Consider the following 20,280-nt stretch of genomic DNA (forward strand, 5'->3'; position numbering starts at 1 on the left):
CCTCGAGAGCCTACTGAGCACATCCAGTTAGATGGATAGGTCAAGATTAGTTAATTCTTAGAAGACAACTTAATGACATAGAAGACAATTAGGCAAATACACATCCGTATAAGGGTGAAGTTCTTAATAGAGGGGAGAATGTAACACCCACTAAGCGTTAATTAGCTTGCTCAGCATTTGTCCACTTTCAACTTCTAATTAATTAATCCTTTTACATTAAATGTGTATGTTAAGGATATAAATGCATGTAATTTAACAACTGAGTATTTTAAGTTTTAATTTTATAAACTGAATTACTTGAATACTACATAGTTAGTAGAGATATAATTAAATTGTTATTATTTGATTTTCAATTAATTTTAAGAAGATTTCAGACTATAAAAAAAAAAAAATTGAATTAGTTCATAAGAAAAGTGTATAACTAATATCAGTAATATTTTCTAAGATAATCATAATCGAACTTTTTCCGACCTGAACATAACCGCAGAACGTGCAAGTGAATTCGTACTAAGCCAATTTGTTTAATATATACAAAATTGATACACAATACAACCGTGAGTCTGTAATAGACAGTTGAGTTTTACATAGATGCAGGTGTGGAGGAGCGATATTTAGATTGCTAGCCCGAAAGTTACTAATAACCTCCACTTTTGTAGTATTAGATATTTTGATAGAACTATAATTTATGCAGTTTATTCTCTTGGCATAGTGAATACAATGCCCATAATTTAGAAGTACGAAATTTCATAGACTAAAAACACCTTTTCTTCCGTCTAAAGCTTCGTTTGTTTTCACAACTCATCTCATCTTAATCATATCATTACAATTTTTCTAAATTTTCACACAATAAAATAAATAATTCAACTTTTTCAAATTCCAAAATAAAAATAATATTCTAATAATATTTTATCAACTTTTAACTTTAATCTCAACTCATCTCATCTGATCTGTAAAAACAAACGAGACATTACATTATTCTTAGATAACATTTAAATGTGAACCAAATCAATGATTTATATCTATAAAATATTCATAAGAATGTTACTCCTAAAGCCACGCGACCAAGTGTTTGATTTGTATCTTCTACAATTTAATTTAATTGCAAAATCTTGGCACCTTGATAGCTCTTCCACACCTCCACACAACGTTTTCTCCAAGAGCCAGAGCTTCCGTCTCTTCCAACATTGCCATCGAGTTCTCCATTTCCGGCCATTGCTATCTGAGACTCCATTATTTGGAAGTTTCTGACTTCTGTCCCACAATATTTTTTGGTTCTCTAATCAGTCACCAAAGTAGCTTTCATCACCTCCAGACCCACATATATAAATGGCAGGACAATCCATAGTCGCCTAAATTAGTATGGAGCTATTACTGGAGCTACCCTAGAAATCTCATCAATGTATTTTACCGTCACCTGTCTGACTCATTGTCAACTTAACTTTTATCAGCTTCTGTCCTTTAAACTTGCAAATTGTTGGCCAGGGGCATGCCCAACCATCTGCGCACCTACATGGTTGGTTTTTCACAACAGAATAACCTTGCCCCGTTTCCATCTATCTCCTAGTTTTTCAATCAACACAGCCTTTATCTGGGACTCCACAACAACATGACAATCCATTTGCTCCAGCCTCACCAACATGGTTTTCCAGGACACCACCATTGGCACAATTGTTATCAGCTCTAGTCCCCACCTCACTAACTGCAATCCCCAAATTTGAGGTGCAAGCCAATCCCTCTGCGCCTACATCGTTGTTCAGAGCACATCTTACTTTTCTTTGTTTCTGACTCCTAGATTTGCCATCAACACTGCTTTTATCCGGGACTCCATTAGATATTTCCAATTCAATTGCTCCAATCTCACGAACATGGTCATTTGGGACAACATTACCAACAGTGTTCTTATCTAGGATTACATCAGTACATGCCAATCTATGTGCTCCTGTCTCACCAACATGTGTATCTGGGACCACATTACAACCAGAAGTTTTATCAGCTTCAAACAAAGGGCAGGCCGATTTCTCTGCACTTACATTGTTATATGGAACAATCACAACCTTACCCTGTTTCTGTTTTCGTTTCCGCTTCCGTGATTTTCTGTCGACAGTGTTCTTATCTGGGATTACATCAGTACATGCCAGTGCATGTCCTCCTGTCTCACCAACATGTGTATCTGGGACTCCATTACAACCAGAAATGTTATCAGCTTCAATCCGCAGCATGCTAGCTGTCGGTTCCAAATTCAAAGGGCAGGCCAATTTCTCTGCACCTACACTGTTATATGGAACAATCACAACCTTACCCTGTTTCTGTTTTCGTTTCCGCTTCCGTGATTTTCTGTCGACAGTGTTCTTATCTGGGATTACATCAGTACATGCCAGTCCATGTCCTCCTGTCTCACCAACATGTGTATCTGGGACTCCATTACAACCAGAAATGTTATCAGCTTCAATCCGCAGCATGCTAGCTGTCGGTTCCAAATTCAAAGGGCAGGCCGATTTCTCTGCACCTACACTGTTATATGGAACAATCACAACCTTACCTTGTTTCTGTTTTCGTTTCCGCTTCCGTGATTTTCTGTCGACAGTGTTCTTATCTGGGATTACATCAGTACATGCCAGTCCATGTCCTCCTGTCTCACCAACATGTGTATCTTCTGGGACTCCATTACAACCAGAAATGTTATCAGCTTCAATCCGCAGCATGCTAGCTGTCGGTTCCAAATTCAAAGGGCAGGCCGATTTCTCTGCACCTACATCATTTTCCAAGGTGTTTCTCACTTTGCTCCGTTTTCGTCTACGTTTTCTAGATCTAGCATTAATGCAAATTTTATCACTTCCAGCCTCGCAAACAGTGACCGTTTCCTCTAAATTTGAACATGTCAATCCAGCATTACCTACACGGTTATCTGCCAGGCCAGGCATACTATCCAAGCAGTTTATATCACCTTCAGTCCTGTGCATACAAACCATTTCTTCCAAGTTCAAATGGCACGCCAATTCATCTCCACCTGAATGGTTTGTTGGGATGCCACCATCAATGCGGTTTTCACTGCCTCCAGTCTCTCCCACATGGAGAGTTTGTTCCAAATTCAAATCGGATGTCAATCCATGTGTATCTATGGGTTCACCCAGTTGCAAGGAGCCCCCAGACTTTTTGCTCTTTAGATGATAACATTTAGACAGGAGTTGATGAGATAATTCTGCTAGACGATGGCCTGAGATTGACTTGTGAATGGATCTGACAAAAGGTTGAACTTAGTTTTATACAACATATTCAAACCAACAAAGATATTTGTCTAACTAAATAGAAAGCATAACAAGCATAAGCAATGATCCTGACATCATTGTTCATCATAAGATAAGATTATGTAGGATTTGTGCAAAATATGAATCTGAATCGTGCTTATGTTTAGGACTTAAGAGTCGAGGTTACTTGGCCACAGATGATCATTTGTTTTAGTAACTTCTTTATTGTCCATGAAGCAGGTAATTGACAGGGTTCCCAATGCTGACACAGACAAATTATATAGTTTATTAAACTTGTGAAAACTGCATGTTCAAATCCATGCGAGCCGTAACTGATAAAAGCAAAGCCTGATTTAGTCAGGTAATGCTTGTTATTTGTGGATATGGGCTGTTACTTACCTTGTAAGGATCATTGTCATCGGGCAACGTTCAGGACAGGCATAGTAGAAAAGATTTAATTAGAGTTGCAATTTTCATAAACGGAAAAAGGGAACTGGTTGAAATACTCACCTTTCAGAAAATATTCGACCAAGGACAGCTGACTTCTCATGCCACAGAATGGGCGAAGGCAAAATGTCCTGCTTCCTGACAGACTGAAATGAAAAAGTACGGGAAATACATTACTAGGAAAAAGAAACCTCAATTTGGCATCTGGAACATCGACAGAGGAACATAATGTTTTGGCTTTTTCTTTTCAAATGGTCAAGTGGATACTCTTTAAATGCAGAAAATAAGTTGATGAAACAAATTTGTAAAACTACATGCATTACCAAAACACACGATAAAGAATTTTCTAAACTTCTAGGACATATTATTCATTAATATAAACAGCCTTCTTGAAAAAGCAATATGAGCAAATGATTTTCTGAACTTATTTTTGCTTAAACTCGATGCGAAGATCGTCTCCAAAAGAAATATATCAAACTAGGAGATAAATATCTATCAATAACCGATACCTTCTTGCACCTAAAATTCCTTCTATTTTTTCAAATCAAATTTGTTGAATGAAGACATCCCACATATGACCCGACCAATGGCATTTAAATAGATAAATAAACTATTCCAAGCATAAACATTAAGCTGCTAAGAAGCAAAGGTAAGGTCCTCTACAACAAAGACTCAGGCCTATTGGGGTTGGCATAAGAAAATGACTGATTAAAAAGTGTGCCGAAAATAAGCAAATCACTAAGTACCTTGAGAGGCAATTTTACTCCATTTAATAGCCTGGGTATGTGAGAATGGAAGGGTGGGCATCTGAACAAAACAGATCTGAAGAAGACAGAAAACCTTACAAGTAAATACGAAAAAAGTGGTACCATATCACTCAAATTATTCTACATATGAAACCAATCTATGAACATACAATACATCATTATTTGCAATCATCTCCATGCCCTCAATTGGTGAATGTATTTCCGCAGGTTGCACAGGTTGTTCAGAAATGTACATATACCCATTCATTCCACCACTGAAAATTACAGAAGATACCTTCTGATTAGCAATAAAACTACAGAAGGCATTAAGCTGGGAACTAAAGAGCAAATATATATTACCGAATGTAACAAGAAGAGAAATAAAAATATTTGGAGTCCATTCAGGATTATATAGGAACTTCTACATTATATTTTTAAAAATGAAAATATTCCCATATAGTACTCATTAATAGAACATATCAATCCATTATTTCTCATCATTATGGAGTCATTTAGCAGAATGATGCCTGCTGTGGTTGGTGGCAGCATTATGTCGGGTTTTTCAGTTGGTGACACTAATTAGGGAACCCATAACATTTCCCATTTGTTGTTTGCAGATGAAACTTCAATTTTTTGTGATGCAGACAAAGTCAGATTCGTTCACTGAGGGCACTCCTACTCTTCGAAGCTGTTTCTGGTTTAAAAGTGAACTTATCAAAGTTGGAATTGGTTCTGGTTGGAAATGTTCCTAAACTCTGGACATTGGCTAACACTTTTTTTTATCGGTGACATTGACTAACACTTTGGAATGCAAGGTATACTCCCTTCCCATGATATACCTTGGCCTTCCTTTGAGTGCCACTTTGTCAAGGCTAAGGGCTTGTTTGGACATACACAGAATTCTCAAAATTCTCAAAATTTCATTCCCAACCATCGCTCAACCATAAATTACTTTTCAATTTCAAATTTTCAACTTTTTCATCTAATCATGGCCTAATCATTATTCAAACAGAAGAATCAATACAGCTTTTACAAACTTCAAAACAAAACACAAAAATCAATACAACTTATACAAACTTCAAACAAAAATAATATTAAAAACTTATATTCAAACATTTTTTAACTCCATAATATTTTTATTCAACCTTTTCTCTCTCATTTACCAAAAACCAATAAAATATCTTCACTCGAAACATTTCACTACCATTCAAAAAATTCTGAGATACTCCAAGTGTCCAAACATGCCCTAAATCTATATAGAATGAAGTAATAGAGAACATAGAGCAGAGGTTGGCAAGGTGGAAGAGAATTTATTTGTCGAAAGGTGGCAGGACCACTTAGATCAAGAGCACTCTGTCCGATTTGCTGACTTATTTTGTCCCATTGTTCCCAATTCCAGATGTGGCAAATCGATTGAGAAATCATGTTTGTGCTTCCTTTAGAGCAGTTTAGATGATAAGAGTTTAAATTTCAATTAATTACGTTGGATAAGGTACTCTCCAATCTCTGCTGGTGGTTTGGGGATCAGAAACTCAAGGGTGTTCAATCCGGCTCTTCTTGCTATCCTACGGTTTTCAGGATAGCGCAAGACCAAGAGGCATCAGTGGCTGACCTAATGGAGATGTCAGATGGCTCACTTCAATGGAATTTGAACTTTAACAGGGCGGCCCAAGATTGGAAGTCAGTACTTCACGAGTTTAAGGCTCAAGGGGGACACAAGATGTGGTGGGATCCCCCTAGAAAAAGTAATATTTTCCGTTCATTCCTTCTATAAGACCCTTAACCAGGACAATGGTAATTTTCCATGGAAAAGCATTAGGAGAAATAAGGCACCTTTGAAGGCTGCATTCTTTGCATGAACAGCTTCAATGGGGAAGATTTTGACCATGCACAACCTCCAGAAACGCCGAATAATTGTTGTTAATTGGTGTTTTATGCAAAGGAAAAGTGGTGAAACTGTGTATCAGTGTTACTCCATTCTGAGGTTGCCAGGCTTTATGGGATGATTTCTTTGTTAGAATGCGTTGCCAAGTCAGCGAGAAGCATTTGTAGGATTCCACAAATTTCAAGTGTGTGGAAGATGGTTCCATTCTTTGGTGCATATGGAAGGAACGAAATGATTGGAATTTGGAAGATAGGGAATGCTCATTGGAGGAGATTATATTATTCTTTTAAAATACATTATTCCTATGGGCTAAAGCTATTGGGTTCAATGGGCTCATTTTCATAACTTCCTTGCATCTATTTCTTCCTCTTAATTAGGTGTCTCTTCTTGTATACTTCCTGTGCACTTGGGCTATGCCTACTTTTCCACTATGATTATAATATTTTACTTGCAAAATGTAAATATTAAGGTCATTTACACTAATGATAGTCATACAGCAACAAAACGAGAGAGAAAAACTTGTCTAGGCAATTAGTATATAAAATAATTTTAAAAGAAAAAAGTTATTTAGTCAACGTTTGTGAGGATTGGTTTACTTCCTCTTTGCTTTGCTCTTGAAAGCCTCCTGTCAAATAAACAAGACAACTAGAGCTCCATGCAGGTTCTATTATTTTTACAGAGAACGACGACAAAACCCAAAATGTATGTCCAGAAAAAAATGGCATGAAAGCTTTGACAAAGTCAAAATATTTCCATCAAAATGTTTTGCTTCTCTAGGAAGAACTCCAGAAACCTTAGCCCAAACATCTAGAAATTTCAATGAAATTTATAATCTAACAGTGTCATTCCCAAAAATGGTAATATTGCAAACATAGCTAATCTCAACTACACTTTGTGACGTTTCAATTACACACCTGAATTTCGGATTAATTTTCCGCTTGACCTTAGCATTAGGCAACTTTGGATGACCCACTTTTCTTTTGCAGAAGGCCAGTATCTCCACCGCCAAAGGATGTGATGTGTGGACAAATAGTGCATCCAGACTAAAACTATTTCTTTGTCTCTCTTCATCCTAAATAAATATACTATGTAAGAAACACTGGAGAAGAGGAAAATTGAAACAGTAATAAATATCTAAAGAAGTCATTGAAATGCATCTTTGATGTCAGAATGCAACAGTCCATAAGTTTCGACTAATCCCATGGGTGCACAAGCCCTTGGCAAGGAGTTTTCCGCAACTGCATTCAGATCATTCAAGAAGAATTCTCTCAATCTAATAGCCCCAAGGGTGAAAAAAATATATAATTATTTGCAACAACTTTAACAAACCACCCAAAAAACAATATCCATCCACCCGAACATATTTTCTACATGCCCAACCACTACTATAAAACCAAAAACCAAAATCATCTAAGAAAATCTTCATAGTGATTTTCTGATAACAAAACTTTCTTAGTGATTGCAGAAATTTTCAAAAAAAAAAAAGAAAATAACATCTTCAATCCACCACTCTGAACACTTACCACATCATCAATGTTGGGTTGTATCATGAATGATTTTCATAAATTAAAGCTGCTGATCCTTGCCAGAGGTTCTTCAATACACAACACTAAATTTAATGATCAAAATCTGAAATTTTGTACACACTTGTGGGCTCTCAAACAACAAAGACTAGGACTTCTACTTTGACTAGTAAACACATTTCCAAAAAAAAAAAAAAGAATTTATAAAAGGCTTCTAATAATGTAGAGATTCTAAAATAATCTAGGCCAAGCAATATAGATGCCAAAATAATTACACAATAAGCACATAAAAATACAGAGCAAAAACTATTGATCAATTAAATCAATACTCTAAAACACTTATAGTCTATGATTTGAAAGCGTATAGATCTTGCTTGAATCAAATGCTGCACCATGATCCCATACATAGAAAGCTCTCAAGTTACAAAAACTGAAAATCACTCTAACTAAATTCCAACTGCATCAGTACCACTCCAAACACTCCAATTAAATTCCATGTAACAAATATTTCAAGCATTACCGTCAATGTGTGCTCCACTTTTGCAATCTCCGAAAGAAGGCGTGACTCCTCAATAAACGGTAACTTGCAGATGGCCTGCCCAAACAGAGAAAGATGGACAAAACACAGAATTCAGAGGTTGTTATCCAAGATACAGAAAGACTGAAATCCAAAAATTTACAGGACACATCGAATTGTTGGGCAAGAGAAATTATGAAAATAATGGAATGTTATAACAATGCCAAAATTCATTCTCACACAAAGCACACTAACACAGGAAATCAAGAATTATAGCATACAAATAAATTATTTACAAAGCAATGGCAGTGAGACCAAGTCATACAAAGTAATGTGCAGTTCAGGACTGATTATGGAATATTGTTCTGCTCCTTTCAGGGTAGAGATCTATGGTTCAATAGAAATAAGATAATAGTTGTAAAGAAAAATGCTAGAAATATTTGTGGCGATCAACATAAGATTTCCTGAGAGATATAAAAACTAAAAGCACAAGGAGTGCAAGTCAAAGAACATTGATAGGACCATAATCTTCATTGATTATGATAAGTGATGGAACTTGCTACCATATCTGAAAGTCGCTGAAAGCACAAGACTCTTTTAACATTTCATTCGGTATCTACAGATTTTGCAGGTCCTCGGGCACTTTGGGGCTTTTTCCTTTTTCTTTTTCTTCTTTTTTTTTTCAAGCAAGGAGAAGTAGTTTCTTTTTCCAGGACGTTTCATATTTTCTTTTGCACAATTCATTTTTTCTTCCAATTCCTTATTAGTTGAAAATTCTATTAGTGAGAGACCAATCACTGAATGATATTATCGATAAACAACTTGTATTTATCTTGTTTAATTGGCAGCTTTCACAGTTTTAACTACTTTTGATAATTGAATTTTGAAACCATTTGACAGGAAAGGTATTCAGAAAGGTCATCATTTTAGGTCTTACATGGTTGATAGATATATTACTTCCAATTTCAAGACATGGCCCTAAGGTTGCTCGCTTTGTTAAATTCACAAAAGGTGTAAATGTAACTATGGAGTTTATCCTACTGTTTGCTTGACAGAAGTAACCAATTGATAAGTTAATGCCAAAAAACTTTTGTTACAAACTATTATGACTTAAGGTTTTCCATGAACAACATACACCAACTTGTTCTCAGGCTTTCATAATCACTAAGATTTAGCTTATACGTCCCTATTTCTTTCTCCTTTTTTTTGGGTTTTGGGAGCGGGGGGTGGGGTGGGAATGAGAGATGGTGGCAGGGGCATGAATTAGCAATATCATTCCAGAAGAAAACAGTGAATAAACACTTATCAAAAATAGAAAATAATGAACAAACGCTAAGGGCTTTGGCAACAAACAAGACAGGACTGGAGGCTGTATCAGTAAAACATCTAAAGCATAAAAAACATTGATTTTTTTTATAAGTAATAAAAACCAAGTGAATACTAATTTTTTTATGGCATAGAAACCATAAAGATATTGCAACAAAAAAAAAAGACAGGAGCATCCAAGACTGCTATTACAATATTTGAGTTAGCATGCAAGATTCTGTTGAATCATAGTGAATAAGTATGCAACTGCCTGTTATCTACACACATCTGATGCTAAATTTTAACTCTAATTTTAAAACAGATTCGTCACTATATGTGTATTACAATCTACATTAGCATTCTTCAAGTGCACCACCAACTTTCAGGATTTTTGCATTTCAAAGGATAGTCCAGTAAAAATCAGTGCCAACGGTCTTGCAGAACCTCACTGCAGCTGCCTGCCCTGGTGGAAAGTCTGCCCTTCACCGCCAACCAGGTCGTGAAACAGTGTTTCAGAATTGAATAAGAGAACTCATTAGTTCTGAATAAACCTCAATAAAGGAACACCCTTTCATGCCAGTTCAATGATTTCAATGATCAGATTTTCTTTCTTTTTCCTCCCTTAGGATGAAGGAAAATTTGGAAATATTTTAACATCTTAATTATATTATGAAATTTTTCACAACAAAACCAAAAACTACAAAAATCTCACCTTTAGATTACTTGCATCAGATTCTAAATCCTATTGACACAATATATCTTTTTCTGATAGGTATATTGACACAATATATATATATATACACTGTATATAAGCCTAACCCATTGTTTCACAGTATGGACCAGATGGCATAAGATGTTGTTCCCTTCCTCTTCATGAACTATTAACTTATTTAAAGCTAGAAAAACTAATCCATAACTTCTGCATGTGTGTGACGTGTACTACCATAAAAAGACAAACAGATATCAATCATTTTGCAAGCTCATACATAATTAACTTTATGGCCAGACTGTAAATACTAAAAATTAAAATGAAGTGTCAAAAATCACCTGCCAAGAGAAACGTTTTCCATTCATGTCAAGCTTGAAATCTGCCCCAAAAAAATATTATTAGATGCCACAAAGCAGTGACTTGGAATCAATAACTTCACAAAAGATAACTACTCAGCAGAAACCTACCAGTAGGGTAAAAATCGAGTAATGGAGATGACATATCTGTCATCAGTTCCCTGTAGAACAAAGGAAGAGCATGTGCACTGCATGTGCACCCCCCCATTGGGGTCACAACATTATTACAAAAACAAAACTAGAGAAAACAATTGAATAAATAAATGTTAAATTGAAAACCTCGCAGCAGGCAGCACACCCAACAACTGGTCAAAGGGCTTCAACGGTTTCCCCAGTGTGAATTCAATGTTTAACTTATCAATACCATGGAAGTCTGAAGCAAATGGAGCATAATGATAAGGATAAAACCTGCAAATTAAGAAATAAAAATCATCAAGCAATCATGACAACATATTTAGAAAGAAATAGGAAAAAAAAAAAAAAAAAAAGACAAACACCCAAGAACTGAAAATGTCTGGAAATATCTAAAATGACCATTGTTCATGATAAATTGAGCATTGGACAAATATATAGTATTTATGGATTGGGATTATCAAGGGCCAGTTTCCTCTGAAATACAAAGTCAGGTTAGTCAATAAAGGATATAAATGGGGAGAGAACACGTGATGTGTACAGAACATGTGGACAAGCAAAACACTACTACCATGTTCATTAAGTATTTATGGGAATGGATTTTGCTTTTTTTTATAAGTATGGGAATGAATTATAGTAATAATATTAAGTAAACTGCAGTAATTACAGCGATGAGAGGGAGGAGTTATCATCTTTTTCTCTCCTTTCTTGTGCAAACCATATTCTTCAAATAGCATCTAAACATGGTCTTGGGGTTTAAAAATGTTTTTCTTTTTCTCTTGCCCCGTCCTCAGCCCACCCACTCCAAGACCTCTCTAATTTTTTCAGCCTTCTATTTTGGACTCTCTGTTTGAATGTTTTCTCCCTAGCTGTGCACAGTGCCGGACTAGCAGGCCTTTGGTTTACCTATAGCCTGTGCTCGGACATGATGGCATAGTGACAGTTTAGAAATATTGTCTCATGGGTGAGGTGGACAACAAACTGGATCATGGCTGCTATGGTGATTATCCCTCCCTTAGAAGACAATTGACGAAAAGATGATGTGTGATATGTGCGATGCCTTCTTGTGGCCAGTAGTCATCAATTGTACTAGATGTGGTGATTGTCACCTCTATGATTGCAGCGGCTGTCGTCCTCGTGGTTGTTGGTGTCAATCTTATTTGTGCCCATTGGTGTTTGTAATGTTCCAATGGAAGGTCCAATCCAAATAGCCTATACATCAAAATGACTAGTCGATAATATAATTGGAGTCTCACTGGAACATTATAAAGAATAAGAACTTCTCCTTCTCAAATAATGTGGGATCTCATAGACCACCTACCCTTATCCTTATCATATGGGGGATCACTATTTCCCCCCAACCTTCTTAAATTCTCAACATTCTCATCGGGCCAATCCATCATAAGGGGCATGGCTCAAGTTCCACATTTCTAGTTAGGATAGGCTCTGATACCATTTGTAACGTCCTAATGGAAGGCTCAACACACATGGCCTATACTCGAAAAGAACTAGTCAATGATACAATTGGAGTCTCATTAAAATATTACAAAGAGCAAGAACTTCTCCTTCCAAAGCAGTGTGGGATCCCCCATATACCACCTACCCTTATCTTTATCATATGGGGTATTACAATGCTGTACAAAAAATGAAACCTTACCCAACCCGATTACCCGAACTGATAAGTTTGCGTCAGAATTTGGAATTTTCCAGAACCATTACGAAATTATCGGGTGGGGTACTCGAGCTTTTATCCGATTTCCATTTTCTATTGAATCGATTCAAAAAAGCTTAAAGTTATAAACTTAAAATGGCATCGTTTCACTTTTTATTACTTATCCATACACAATCTCAGGCCCTCTCCCTTGTGTGCTATTCTTCACAATTTCTCCATTATTGCTCCCAGTTTCTTAAAGAACATATGCTTCAAAAAATAGATGCATTCTATATTTTTTTTTTCTTTTTTTTTTTTTGCGGTTATAAACTATGAGATTTTTAACAGTTTCTTTTGTGGTTATAATTGATGCCAGAAACTTTTTGCTTTTGAATGATTTAGTTTGTGGTTTTTTACCCATACCCACACCATGCCTATCTACATCAAAGCAGATTAGGGGTTGATCATTATTCTTAATATTTTATTTATTATCATTATTACTTCGCCGTAGGACTTTCAGTATTCAATTGAGTGGATTTTATAGGTATAAGTTGCCCATCAAATCCATAGTAATTTGCTTATGGAAGGTTGGTTCTGTCATGACAAGGCATCTTGTGATTGGTTTGGGTCGAGTAATTTTTTCATTTGGTTTCTGATTGTATTTATGGAAATTTTTTCTTTTGATAAGTAAAAATATTATATATACCAAAAAGAGTAACCAAGTACACTAAATGTATACAAGAAAACACCTTGCCCATGTTAGATGCCCTTAATGACCCAAAAAGTCCATGAAAAAACAACCGAAAATACACCAACCTCGACCCCAACCCCTTGTTTCCCGTAGAACTAAAACTCTACCCGAAAACCCAACCCCAACCCCTTGTTTCCTGTCTTCACAATGCCCTCCCTTTGAACTTCTCTCTAGTTGAGCTACCACCCTTAGCGTCGTAGTTGATTGCCCAAGAAAGACGTAGTAACTCCCTACTTTTTTTTAAACTTGATTTGATTTCAAGTGCGGGGCTTGCCTCAATCGCAGTGATTAGTTCTTTAAATTGGTATTCACATCCTCCATGTGAAATTCCCAGGAAATGCTGAATCTCGTTAACTTTAGGTAGAATCCAATCCGCTATTGGAGGAAGAGAAACCAGGGGAGCAACATTATCCCCAGATACAGTATCCAACTGCACTCCCGACTGTAGACATTCCTCTACACAAGGCACCAACACCAAACCCATTGGTTCTCTAGCAGCTTCATTGGTTCTCTCCAATGGTATCAGGGTCCCCATTGGAGATTCTGGGGTAACAGCAAGTCCTTTCACCTCTGGGGTGATAGCAGATCCTACATCTCCTTCAGACCTCGATAGTACACTATTTACCTTCAACTCCAATGAGGGAGCCATAGTTTCTTCGGGGACCAAGGGTGTAATACTGACTATCGGTCTATCCTGTGTTACATGAGGCAAATGACATTCCATTACTAATGTCTCTACGCCGATACCCGATGTAGACCCTCCTTCAAATAACCCATATTTCTTTTTGACCCGCCATACTCTCATGGATCTGGTTATAGGGACAAGGCCAAATCCAATTTTCTGTTTTCCTTTATTTGAGTTTAAAGGATTTGGGCCTATCTTGTTTCTTACAACCCGATTGCCTCCAGCTGAAAGTAGATCTATTTTCGTAGACAAGAAAGCTATCGCTGCATTCAACTCAACAAGTTGGGTTTCCATCTCCTTTAAAGAATTGTACATCTCGACAAACTGGTTTTGAGGCGTGATTTGCAAACCCTCCACTCTGAACCCCCGAAGCATGGCCCGTCTTCAGAGCTGCCGCATAAGATCGCCTCGCCACCGAGGATGAACTTGGGTCTTTATGATTCACCTCCAAGTTCTCCCTCTCTGCCAAGCCACCTACATGTCTGCTACAAAACCCCTGCCACTGAATTGGACGCGACTCCCTGACAAAGCCATTAGCAGCACCGCTCTGTTCGCCCCAGCCCCGGCCCCGCCTGGCCGAGATGGGGGATCTACCCTCACAGGCAGGGGGCGGGACCCCCCACCTGTATGAAAGGGGCGATGCAGAGGCGGGGGACGGAGGGGGCTGTTTTCAGCTTTTGACTTTTACTTTTCCCGAATCTTCTTCAACAACTCAGTCCCTCTTCTCTCTCGATCTCTCTTTGTCTCTCGTCTTTGTTTCTCTTGATCAAAACCCTCTTCGCAGTTCACACATAATCTCTCTCGATCTCTCTTGTATTTGAGCCTTTGCCCCTCTTATGTAGACAAATCCACTGCTTCAACCCTCTTTGTCTTCTTCCTCAAAATCTCCTTCCTATGACCAATTTTGCGTGCACTGTGCAGGACTCTTTATTTTGTAGGTTCTTGAAGCTTTTGTTTTCCTAACACATCCGCGAGCTCCACAGACTTCAGAGGGCTGAGCCTGCTTCCAGATCTTCAAATGAGGTTGTTTCGCTCCCCTTCGAGTTCGCTCTGTGCTAAAACCCAGTCCCTCTTCTCTCTCAATCTTCAAACCAGATTTTCACGTTAATTTTCTTTTGGGGGGTTTGATTCCGTCGGCAAGTTGTTGGGTTTGGTTTCAATGGTTTGTCGTTGTGGTTGGAAAAATGGTGGACACTGGACACGATAGTAATCGATTGGGGAGGGGAGGGGAGGGGAGGGGCAGAGGGCTGACGAATAAAAGTCCACCCCCGCACCCCGTGCAGTGGACTGGGTACCCCGCACCCCGTGCAGTGGACTGGGTACCCCGCCCCCGCATGGACGGGGGCGGATTGTAGAAAATAAATCCCCACCCCTGCCCATGAGGGGGCGGGTAGGGGAAGGGGTGGCCCCGCCCCGTAGGGGGAGGGTAGCACCCCTAAAAGCCATGTCCCTCAACATCTCTTTGTCCTTCCAAGCCATCACTCCCAAAATGACACCCACGGGACTAATCCACCAACAACGCATCCCTGTGAGCTATTCTCTTGCCGAGGGAAAAATCACGCAGCACCTCCCCCATTCTTCTCCAGCCATTACCCCCTCCTCAGGAATGAAAATAAAATTCCTCCTCCCACCACTACCATCCTCCACCACTATATAACGTCCTCCAGCATTCGAGCAGCAATGCACCGTGAAACTGTGCCTCCCTTCCCGGACAATGGAAAAAAAATCATGTTTCTCATCCTTTGTGCATGCATCCATGGCCTTAACCAGCCACTATACTAACCAACTTAGATATCACCCTTCGACTCCTTTCAGTAATGACCAACATGCTCCCCTCCTTCACCAGTGTAAAAGATTTAGATTCTATGACCAACTCCATAGAAGAACCCATACTGAGCGCGGCAGCCCCAAAACACAATTGTCAAAAAATCAGAAACCAGTCGTCATCTCAGGGATATAAAAAAGATCAGAAACCAAAAACCCTAGTCGTCGGAGGGGGACCGACATCGGAGGGACCTCAAAGGAGTCGTCAGAGCCCGTCGACCTTGTCTGGGCCGGTGGTCTCCAAGAAATGACAGAGAGAAAACTTGCGAAAAAAACCAGGTCATCGGGGCCAGGACCTAAGTCGGAAGGCCCTCAGTGAGCCTATCGACCTTGTATGGGCTAGAGGTGAGGTGTCACTCGCCGGTGATCGACGTCGTCTTCGAGAAAGAGAAAGCTTGCAAAAAACCAGGTGGTCAGTGCCAAGACCTATGCCGAACGACCCTCAGACCTTGTCTATGTCGGTGATGAGGGATCACTCGCCAGTCAAAGGTGGTTGCATGGTGGCAACTGGTCTTCTCTCTCGTAGGGTTTTCTCTCCATATAGTTCAAAGGTGGTTGCACAGTGCCCCGTTAAAACGCAGCCTGTATTTATGGAAATTTATCCTATTGGAAATCATTTTCCAGTTGTACATAGAATGGGTATAGTTTGGGTGATGCCTAAGGAAGTGGTCATTCTTCTTGTATGTTGGAATGGTTATGAGGAGAGAACACGTGTGGCTGCCATATGGAAGATGATTCCATTATGCTTGATGTGGTGTCTTTGGCTAGAAAGGAATGGGAGATGCTTCAAAAACAAAGAATGCTCATTGAGAGACCTTAGGGATTTTTTCTTTTGTACTTTGTGTGCATGGGCTAAGGCTCTTGTAATGAATGCTGATAACTTTCAAGATTTGTTTTAGTCCTCATTTGTTTTCACAGATCAGATGAGATGAGATTAGTTGAAATAAAAGTTGAAAGTTAAATAAAATATTGTTAGAATATATTTTTTTAATATTATTTTTGTTTTGTGATTTGAAAAGGTTGAATTGTTTATTTTATTTTGTGTGAGAATTTGAAAAAATTGTAATAATTAGATGAGATGAGATGAGATGAGATGAAATGAAAAGTTTTGAAAAAGTGAACAAGGCCTTAGGCTCTTTTTTAATCTAGTGTGATGTAGGTATTTCCTTTGTATACGTCCTGTGTACTTGGGTTTTGCCTATTCATTGTAATTAAATTTTCTTATCAATTATAAAAAAAAAAAAATATTAGTTGGAGGGCCTATCTGATCCTACTGGAGTATCTAGGAAAGTACTTGAATTCTATGGGCCATATTGGATTTGTTTGACATGACTTTAATAAAGACGATTCAGAATTTGGAAAATAAATATGAGGCCTCTTGACTGGATATTATCTCAGAAATGCTAGTATGCTATATGAATATATTGTTTGAAGTGACTTTAATAAAGGGATTCAGATTTTGACAAAGAAATCAGAGGCCTCTTGATTTAATAGGTTTTGTCTGCTACAGTAATGGCCATATTTCAGGAATGCTAGTGATGCCAAATGAATTGAGTTTCACATGAGATATTTCAATGTTCTTGATGATTGTAAATAACCCTTCGTACTTAATTATGGTCAGGTGTTTAGATTGTAATATAATATATGCATATAAATCTTGTTCTTGGTTGTATTCCTTTATTACGTTTCTTTTTCTTTCTTTTTTTTTCTCTCACTCATTTCCTTTAGAGAAATGATATTTGCAGTCCTAAGGTGTGTAAGCCCTACGCACTCTCTTTGAAAAAATCATTTTTTAATTGTAGACCTCACTTTTTCTCAAAGGGAATGCGCGGGATTTGCACAACCTAGGACTGTATCTAGTATTAATCTTTCCTTTATGGATTGATAAAGAGGTGTGGCGCATTACCATAATGGTGATGGGTATGTTTTTTCAATATGTATTACCATATATGTTTTTATTTGTGTTTCTTAACTTATAACTGATTAAAGATGGTTGCTTTATCCCATAATTACAGCTGAGCCTCATGGAATCCGGCAGTAATGTTGGATACGGTGGTACTACACTTTCATCGGGGATCCGAATCAAACAAAGATGCAATGCATTTGGATAGCGTTGCGCCTCCAAATGTAGAAGATGTATGTCTCCATGAAAAGCCCTAGAGGTAGTTCTCATAGCCGCCCACCTATCCCACAAAGAAACATTTGGGATAGATCAACAATTTGGCAAACATTTTACGAGGGTAGAAGATGGTGATCACAATGAGCCCAAAGCCGCATGCAATTATTGTGCTAATTGCATGCTTTAAGTACCATAAAAAAGGTAAAGCCTTTCTTGCTAGTGGAATTGGAAAGGATAAAGCCCAATAAAAAAATGAGAGCTAGGAAGTAGGATGAGGGATGGCACAAGTAATAATCCTAGTGTTGGACTTGCGATACAATGACAAGGTTGGCAATAGTTAAGATGATAATTGTTGATGAACAACCATTTAGATTTGTGGAAGGTCATGGGTTTAAAAATTTTATGGCCACAATTGAGCCTAGATTTTCAATCCACCACCCACAATGCTGTTATGCGAGATTGTTTGAAGATATACTTGTCAAAATAGGACAAGTCAAGGAACATGTTTGTGGCACCTCAATGCAAAATCTTAGCTATATGTGCATAACAGCTTGTTTTATTGATGATGTTCAAAACTTGCCAAAAGGAATAATCATTCAAGTTTCTAATCATAAAGGGATGACAACAAGAAGAGAAAGAGTCAACTATTACTTGGATGGGGTATTAAGAATATATTTATCATCACATACAACAATGCATTCACCAATACCACATCCATTAATTAGGGAAAGGGTCAAAGTTAGGGATTATATGGTATTAGACAATGAGTTTATGCATGTGTAAGGTATTGTGCACATATTTCAAATCTCATTATCAATGATGGCTTGAAAGAAATTGATGAATGGGTTGTGAATAGTGCAGTGAAATATGTGAAGTCTTCCCCTACAAGGCCCGATAAGTTCAAGTCATGCAGAGAGAAAATATCTCGGGTGATGGGCTTCTTTCTCTTGATGTTCCAACCCAATGGAACTCAACAAATCTGATGTTAAGTGCGGCCTTGAAGTATCATATTGCTTTTGACGGGATACAAGATGAAGAAGATCAATTTGTGCCAAATTTATGGGAGGTTGGACAAGGGCCTCCAACTTCTAATGATTGGGAAACTACTAAGGTGTTTTTGTACAATTTTTTGAAGATTTTCTTTGATGTCACCTTGCAGATTTTAGGCTCAACTTATGCAACTTCTAATTTTCTGATTAAACAAATTGCTACAGTTTATATCTAATGATTGGAAAACCACTGAGGTACTTTTGTACAATTTTTAAAGTTTTTCTACGATGTCACCTTGCAGATTTTAGGCTCAACTTATGCGACTTCAAATTTACTGATTAAAAACATTGCTACAGTTTATAGCCATTTGAACAAATTTCTAGGAGTGTGATTATATGCTGAGAAGCATGTTGGAGATGATGATGTTGAAATATGAAAGGTATTTGGGGGGGGAGGGGGGTGGATTTTGAGAAAGTGAACAAAATATATATTTATTTTTTATGGGCATCAGGTGTCCGGAGTAAGGTCTCAACTAATTCCAATGGTGTACAGGCCCTCATCGACAAGGCGTTTTCAGCAAGTGCACCTCGGGTAATTCAAGGAAAAATTCTCCGAGTTCTATGGCCCCTAGAAACGTTTGCACCCAAGGGTTCAAACCTTAGACCTGGAGGGAGCATACCACCAAGACTAAGGCCCTTACCACTTGAGCCAACCCTTGGGTTTTAGAAAGTGAACAAGATATGGGAGCAGGTCAATCAAATTGCCACCATTGGCTGTTCTTCTAGATCATTTTCTTGTCCTTATTCTTCACTGTACGGAGCCTAATCTCAGCAAAAATGCAGATGTTCAAACTTATTCGTTTAATCACTTTGAAACTTTCTTTCCATTCCTATCGTAACCTCATAAATAAGGAGAGGTTCAATAATGTTAGTTTTGTTGCTGGTCCTTCTCAATTTTCTACCAAGAAGACCTCCCTTCAGCGATTCTCTGACAAGTCGGGTATGCTTAATTTGTATGCTCCAGCTTGAGGGAGAGTGTTAGAGTTGTTTTATATTTGCTTCTTGCTCTCATATTAAGGGTATCATCATAAACAGGTTATATAGTTAACCTGACACAAATATGTGGGGAAAGAACCTGCATACACAGTCCAAAACCTTTCAAACAGATTCTCTTTGTTTCCTCTCATTCTTCCCACTCTTCTTAGCCTTGAGGCTTGTCTGGGAACACAAACCATCTCATCTCACTTCATCTCAAAATTTCTCTTAATTTCTTTCTCAAACATCACTCAAATACAAACACTGTTCAATTTCAAATTTCCAACTTTTTCATCTAATCATATTTTACCTAATCATTACAATTTTTCCAAAATTCCAAACAAATCACAAAAAACAATTC

General features: G+C 37.9%; 1 protein-coding gene across 3 annotated transcripts in view; it reads right to left on the reverse strand.

Annotated features, from left to right (window-relative positions):
• Nucleotides 1–914: 914 nt before the first annotated feature.
• The window catches only part of LOC108982599 (5'-3' exoribonuclease 4-like), a 33,624-nt gene continuing 14,258 nt past the window's right edge, over nucleotides 915–20,280 (reverse strand). For 2 of the 3 annotated variants that reach the window (XM_035691594.1, XM_035691593.1), the window contains exons 14-22: nucleotides 11,013–11,141; nucleotides 10,845–10,921; nucleotides 10,716–10,756; nucleotides 8,367–8,441; nucleotides 7,238–7,395; nucleotides 4,609–4,713; nucleotides 4,439–4,514; nucleotides 3,756–3,838; nucleotides 915–3,237 (exon numbers count right to left, since the gene is read on the reverse strand). In XM_035691594.1, coding sequence (XP_035547487.1) covers nucleotides 1,569–3,237; nucleotides 3,756–3,838; nucleotides 4,439–4,514; nucleotides 4,609–4,713; nucleotides 7,238–7,395; nucleotides 8,367–8,441; nucleotides 10,716–10,756; nucleotides 10,845–10,921; nucleotides 11,013–11,141 — 2,413 coding nt within the window. In that variant the 3' untranslated portion in view covers nucleotides 915–1,568. The remainder of the gene's footprint in view (nucleotides 3,238–3,755; nucleotides 3,839–4,438; nucleotides 4,515–4,608; nucleotides 4,714–7,237; nucleotides 7,396–8,366; nucleotides 8,442–10,715; nucleotides 10,757–10,844; nucleotides 10,922–11,012; nucleotides 11,142–20,280) is intronic. The other variant, XM_035691596.1, reaches the window with a different exon arrangement.

The sequence above is a fragment of the Juglans regia genome, chromosome 1, assembly GCF_001411555.2.
Source record: "Juglans regia cultivar Chandler chromosome 1, Walnut 2.0, whole genome shotgun sequence".
NCBI classification, from domain to species: domain Eukaryota; kingdom Viridiplantae; phylum Streptophyta; class Magnoliopsida; order Fagales; family Juglandaceae; genus Juglans; species Juglans regia.